Raw genomic sequence first — 7,281 nt, forward strand, 5'->3', positions numbered from 1 at the left:
CAATGAGGGATGAGTTTGTATCTTCCCTTGTTTCCCATGTGATCAGGTTTTTCTTGGCAATATACATAACAGATTTTTCCACGTATGATTCCCATTTCTTTAAAAAATTGACTGCCTGTTTAATATTTTGTATCCTTTCATCGGATATGGAGGAAAGTGGACGGTTTTGGTCACAAAATATACTGACAAGCACAGACGTGTGCTCCAAGAGTTCAATAGTTGAAGCAAGTCTTTCTGGGTCTCCCAGAGTTGCCTGATACTGCTTCATCAGGTAGAGCATGTTTTTATTCAGCACATCAGTGGCCAGTTTATTCCTCATTTTTGAGGCAGGGGTAAGATTTACATGTTCATCCGTTAACTCTTTCCGTACCGTAATTCCGGTCCGGGTTCCGTACCGGAAGTCGTTACTAGGCTCACCCTCGCACATATGTGCAAAATGGCGGATTACTTGTGTGTTTTTCAGATGAGGTGAATCTTCTGCAGTAAAATGCAGGTAATCGTTAACCATTGTGCATATCGGTTGGTCTATTGTTAAAATAGATATATATCTTCATTTTCGCAGCATTATATCTGACTGACAGCTTTCTAACGACTGAAAAATCGGCATGATTTCGTAAACAAACTACGATCTATTATCTTCACCAAACTTTTACATACGGCCGTTTTGTAGCATTTGGAGGAAAGTAGGATTCTTTATGGTTACGCAGCTGGTTGGTTTCCTTAATACATATATTTTTTACTGTGAACAACTTCTTTCAGTGTCTGTGTTAATTCTATATGATAGTTGTTGGTGGTCATGGCATATTAAATCTGGAAAATAATTACGTATGAGCGACTAGGTTTTGAATTGGACACATGTAGTCAGCACGTGTTTTAGTAACATTCGAAGCATTATACCACAATATCCCGTGTAGTTGTCAGCACATATCAGCATGTTGTATATGCATTTAATGATGAAACACTGTAAAATGTTATTTTAAGATTGTTTAAAAAAAACACACACTAATAATTTTGTAGTATTTAGTACTGTTCAGACAGGTCATTACATATAATAATGTGAAGAATGAAGCAGCACGACGTCAGATTCAATTTCAAGAAATTTAAAATGTTTCTATACTAAGCTGATGTTTACACGTAATTTCATGACTCGTGTGATCAGATTGTCAGTTATTGTGCTGTATATATATATATATATATACTGTACATGTATTGGTATACAAACTGTCACACAAACAAACAGTATATTTTAAGTTCAATTAAATGCATCGATACATTGAAAGGTCGCACTCAATAATTAGAAAGTTTGTCTGGAATTTTCAAATCCCAAGCTCGCCAGTCTCAAGTGGTCATTGTGTTTCCTCTTCTGTTACAGAAGTTATAGTAGAAGTGTTTTCGGTACACATGCATGAAAAGTACATGTAGGAATACAGTTTTCACTGATAAACCTACAATTTATTTTTTTATGTATCCTTTTCAATTTTATTAATTGTATTGCCGAATATAACGAGTCCCACAATGCCAAGTTTTAGTATTTCCATAAATTCTGCGAGGCCTAGCAAATATTTACGTGTACAAACTACACGACGTGGGACTCTTAGATCTGTCACTCACATTTTGATGTTATTGACTGTTGATAACCCTTTGTCATAATTTGCATTGAGATAGACACAGGTTCGATTCCTGTCAGGGCACGAGTGTCCCAGCAGGAATCGAGAGAAACAAGGATCATCAATTATTAGTCCTTCAACGAAACTTTTTAAATGACCCTATATACATTACCCAGTGAATTAATTCTTGTTTTTAATTTTAATGGATGTGAGGAAAACATCATATTATTGACGACAATAAAAATACCAAAGTATTTGTCAGATCTCGTTTATAATACTACATCATAGTAATGCCGACATCATCCATTCATGTTTATAATGAGAGTTTTCTCTGGTCCAAGCAACACACATAGTTATTTTGACAAAGAGATGTCAATTTAACATCAGACAAGTTATGAGTTTATCAAACCATCAAACATCTGGTATACAGCAGGTGTCAGAGGAAACTCGGATTACAGTCTACAGAATGAAATATACATGTGATTATTTTAATGTCTGGAACTACAATTTCTGGTTTATAGGAAGACATTACATTGAGAAAGTGAGATGTAATAGTGACTTTGGGGTAATACCCCAAGTTTCCTCTGACCCCAGCAATAGACATAAGACATTTTGACAAACAAATGTCTACATCAGACATTTTTAGCAGTTTCAAAGTTCCAGTAGTTTTATTTTGAAGTTTCACTTTGTCACTTATAGTTATATTTTATGTTTGCACTTATTGGTTAGTGCAATATCTTGGAAAATCATTTCAAAGTTCATTTTTGCAGAAAATTTGTATTCGCATGACACCCAAGACTGCGAGTTCAATTTCTACCAAGGTGTACGCCAATTTCTGAAAAGAAACCTGGTACAAATGTAAACTGGTCATATTACTAAGTATGGTAGCAACTCCTGGCATGCTTCAGAAGATTTTCCTCCAGAAAATTTAATTTTACTTTCTTCTTGGAACTCGAAACTGGAAGTCATAATTTATATCATCAAATCAAAGCTGTTGATATGATGTAAATCATTACAACATACACCAATATGTATGTTAACTAAGTCTATGATTACAAAAAAATGACAAAGCCATGGAATAACAAAACAAGCTTTTATATTCAACATGTTTTTGTTAGTATCATTTGATGAATACCACAAATAAACAATCCAAGAATAACATAACAAATAAACAATGCAAATATTCAAAAATGAACCGGATTATTGTGTGCACCTTATCACAGGAATGTAGCAATATGGCTTTAAATCTAATCTGCACAATTTTTCTAAATCAATTAAAATTTTAATTAAGAAAAATCTTGTCGCTCCGTTTAATTATTTTAATATGTTGCAAAAATCTATTTTAATATGATTTTTCGGAGAAAAAATTCTCTAAAAAATACTTAAATCTAGAGTTAACTTTATAAAATTGAAAATGACTCTGTATACATGTGATGATATAAATCCTTATACTTATTGACCTCAAAGTACATTTAACAATGAAAATTGGCCTAACTTCTGGTTCAAGTGGTATATAATTGCTTGCTCGGTTATTATAATATCCTGTTTATTATAATATTTTTCTTTGGAAAATAGAATATCATAATAAGCGGTCTCCACTGTAACATGAAAATATTCAACTACAGTACAGTTCAAATACTGTACAAGTTATAAATATTGGATATTGTCATTGATATTGAAAATCATGAATGTGACAAATTTCCAACATTTCAAAATAAATTTACAAACAATCTCAATTATATATGATATATATGTAAGTACAGGTCTTGGTGTCTACTCTTCCTGTGTGACAGGGACTAAATCCTTGTGAAATGGTTCAAAGCACAAAACGCACAGGTTTACCCCACATTGTCGGCATCCAAAACTCGATTCCTTCCTGATTTTCACCTTTCCACACTGGCGACACCTGTTCACCTTTACCTTAACTGGCATATGAGAATAGGAAAGACCTGCCACATCATGCTGTATCACACGTCGTCGTTTTCTGACAGAACGTGTATCACCAATTAACTGTTTACATAGCCTTTCTCTGAATTCCAGCTGGGTAAGATGCTTCACTCTGCCAGTTCTGGTTTTCCTCTGGTGACTTGGAGACTCCTTCATAAGAATGAAAGAATTCACAAGGGCTGTATCAAGCAAGAAGAAGAAAACATACTTCCACCATTTGTAGCACTTTCTGGCACAGGTGTACTGCATACGGAGTTGATCAGCTCTATTCACAGCATTCATATTGTCGCCGTACATTTTCACAACAGAAGGGGCCAGTTGAACTCTCTCACTACCATCTTTATTTTTGCGACGCACCTCATGTAGTGTAGTAGGGTCTGCATTTGTCGACAGAAATGTCACTGGCTTGTTGTCAAACCAGACACTGGCCACCAGGTTTCCTGTAAACACAACATACATCATGTAACTTATATAATAGAGGTATATTAGCTTCATCAGCAGATTATCAATAATTATTTTACTATGAAGTGATAAACCAATGTATTAGTTACAATTATAATGGACGCAGCCGACATAAATTGCCGCTACATTTATATAGCAGTACATATATTTGAATCAAGTTATTCAAGAATAATTTCAAATAGATTACAGTATGGTTTATGATATGAATGCAACTTGCACAATACAGTAACCTGAGGGATATTGTATTAAATAAAGTTATATTGATAATATATCCCAGTACTGTATAATGTATTTAAATTGTAGGTACTAATTTGCTACATTTTCACAAGTTACTTTACAGACATAATAGTATTTATTATCCGAGCAAACACAAATTGGATAAGCAATAAGTTGAAACCAATCTGAATATTCCTGGCACTTTATAATTACCTGATTGCAGCATTGTGAAGTCTCCCTTTTTTTTAACATTCTCCTTACTGATACCAGACGGGAACCCCTTTCTATTGATTCGACATGTTCCACATGCATAGAGACCATCCTTTAGCAAGTCAGAAAACAGCTGGGGACTGGAGAAGAAATTGTCAACATATACGTGGCGACTGCTACCAACAATGTCTCTGGTCAGGTCGGTCACAACTCGAGCAGCAAGTCCAACTTCTCTCTTGCCTTGTTCATTTCCTGAAAATGGTTGGTAAAATGCCTTTATTGGTACATGTATAATATAATATAAACTTTATTTATTTTACAACAATTGCGAAACAAGTTAATAACTGATATTAATCACTATTGTTGGCCCAGATGGAAGCGCGCGAGGGGTCTTACTGTGGGAGGAAACCGGAGTACCCGGGGAAAACCCACGTGGTCGGGCAGGTGACCCCATACCTTTTCACGTCTGATCTTGGAATCGAACCCCGGCCGCATAGGTGAAAGGCCAGTGTGTTACCACTGAGCCACCCGACCACCATGGTACTGTACAATGTATCTAGGTATTATGTTATAACTGACAATGTTCAGTGTTATATAATTTTGGTAAAATAATAAGACTATCAAATTAATTTGCATGATGATCTTGAGTCAATGTATAAGACAATATATGTCAATATGTTTTATTCCTGAATAATTAAGATTTAAGTCATTAAACAATTACAAAATATAGTGAAGTGGAGTTTTATTTATGATGGATGCAACAGAGGCATATCTATTGGACTGGAGCAACATGGAACATCATGCTGAATAAACATACCTGCTCTTCCGGTGTAAATCTGGAGTTTGTCGACATAGCCATTGGTGGAATCCGCCCGCTCCCACACCTTGATCCCAAACTTAACCGGCTTGGCTGGCATATATTGCTTAAAACTAAGCCTCCCCTTGTATGCAATCATAGCCTCATCTATAGCACAGTCCTGGTGTAACGTGTACTGGGATGCTATAGTGCCTTGGATGGTATCTAAGACTGGCCTGACATGATGGAGCTTGTCGTGACCGTCGCTGCCTTTGGGGGGATTTGTCGTGGAGTCATTCAGATGAAAATACTGTGCGAGTTTCTCAAATCTACAAGTCAAGACACCCGAAACTGTAGGACAAACCTTAGAAATTTATTGGTTTAAAAACAAAAGAATAAAAGAAACTACAAAATATATACTATAAATTGATAAATTCACCATTTGTCATCTTGTTTGAAAAAATTATTACAGCAAGTGTTAAATACTTGGTCATTTTCCACATTTAAATCTGTACCCAGCATATAGGCCTATAGATTTTACTTTTATAACTGATTAAATTCACAAAATTAAGTTAAAATTTGAATAAGAATTTGATAACTTTGCTTTAACATTTTAGATGTTTGTTTGTAAACATCCTAGTCAAGAAATAATTACAAGTTGTTTCCACTTCAAGTAGGATAGGCTATTTACCACATAAGTTACATAACTAAATGATTAACTTGAAAAGAAATATGGTCACAATTTCAACCATTAGGGCTCCAATGAAGTTTATATTGCTCATCACTAAAACAAAATACTGTCATACATGTAGAGTCTACATTTGTACTGTACATTTTGTAAATTAAATACAAGTAATTTGATTTACCTGAGTCTGGTCATTATGGTAGGCAAAGATGTTTGAAACATCCAATCAGATGACCAGTACATCTTTGCAGTTGGCAGGTCCAGCAGTGACATAAAAATCACAATCCCCAAGAAGGTCTTGATCTCGGTGGGCGAAGTTGCCTGCCACGAGCTGTCTGCCTTTTCCCGGATCCGCTTAGCAGCATAGGTGTTGGTCTGCTGGGCTAGCTTGTCGTACAAGGATTCAGGGAAAATCAGGTGAAAGAAATCCAGCTCTTTCTTCTCAGCATCCAGTGCGGTAGTAGGGCCAGCTATATCCTCGAAATCCTTCACACGTATAGGTTTCAGATCAGCTGTCCAGCGGCGATCGTTGTGGGCGTGTCCAGCATCTCCACCTCCGCGGTCTACGAGGCCCGCTAGCGGGATGATATCGGCGAGTGGAATGTCATCATCACTGTCAGAGTCCAGCTCAGACAATTCCAGATCGGATCCACCGATATTGTTGTCTAATTCTTGGGTCCCAGCCCCTTCGTCATCGTCTGATTCAGTATCAGCATTCACAGTCAATGCACTCGCCGCCATGTTGTTTACATTGGTGATGACATTCCATAACATTTCCCGGGAAATTCGAACAAATTGGGTCACATGACGAAAATTGTGTACTTTTCGCCTATCAAAATCTTTGTTATGAACCGAGGGATTCATTTTTTTGTGTAAATTTATTGGATAATTCATCTGTCGTCTGCTACAGCCAGCTAATCATAAATTAGATAACATAACATCCCTTGTCGTGTGTATACGACAACGGGGATGAGACGTCACATTTTCCTGTCGTCTGTATACGACAACGGGGACCAGGAAGCACGTTTTTCTGTCGTCTGTATACGACAACGGTACGGAAAGAGTTAAGCTGGGATGGATTGCAAATCCATTTTGGAAATTGTAGTTAAAGCATTCAATCCAGTGTTCCCCCACAATACATTTATCATTTAAAACAAGGTAACGTCCAGCTTTTGATTTGTTGTCCTGTTTGCTAGATTCTAGATTATTTCTATTTTGTTTTTGAAAACATGCATTATGTCTTGTATTGAAGCAATTTGATGGTCTCTGTAAAATACATCACAAAAAAGATACGAGGAATCGTATGGAGATCCACAGAATAGCATATTGGTAAATGATCTGTTGGTAGAAGCACCATC

At 36.2% G+C, this 7,281-nt stretch overlaps 1 protein-coding gene across 2 annotated transcripts; it reads right to left on the bottom strand.

Moving 5' to 3' along the window:
- Positions 1-2,686: 2,686 nt before the first annotated feature.
- LOC117339616 (piggyBac transposable element-derived protein 4-like) lies at positions 2,687-6,986 on the bottom strand. Of its 2 annotated transcripts, XM_033901306.1 has the most exons (5): positions 6,105-6,986; positions 5,260-5,567; positions 4,446-4,694; positions 3,760-3,994; positions 2,687-3,729 (listed from the first exon to the last, which is right to left on the bottom strand). In XM_033901306.1, exons 1-5 carry the CDS (start codon positions 6,815-6,817, stop codon positions 3,381-3,383), a joined length of 1,854 nt encoding a protein of 617 aa, XP_033757197.1. In that variant the 5' UTR covers positions 6,818-6,986; the 3' UTR covers positions 2,687-3,380. The 2 variants fall into 2 exon arrangements, with proteins under 2 accessions (XP_033757197.1, XP_033757195.1); XM_033901304.1 differs by having other exon boundaries at positions 2,687-3,994.
- Between the last annotated feature and the right edge of the window lie 295 nt (positions 6,987-7,281).

This window comes from Pecten maximus, chromosome 12 (assembly GCF_902652985.1).
Source record: "Pecten maximus chromosome 12, xPecMax1.1, whole genome shotgun sequence".
Lineage (NCBI taxonomy): Eukaryota > Metazoa > Mollusca > Bivalvia > Pectinida > Pectinidae > Pecten > Pecten maximus.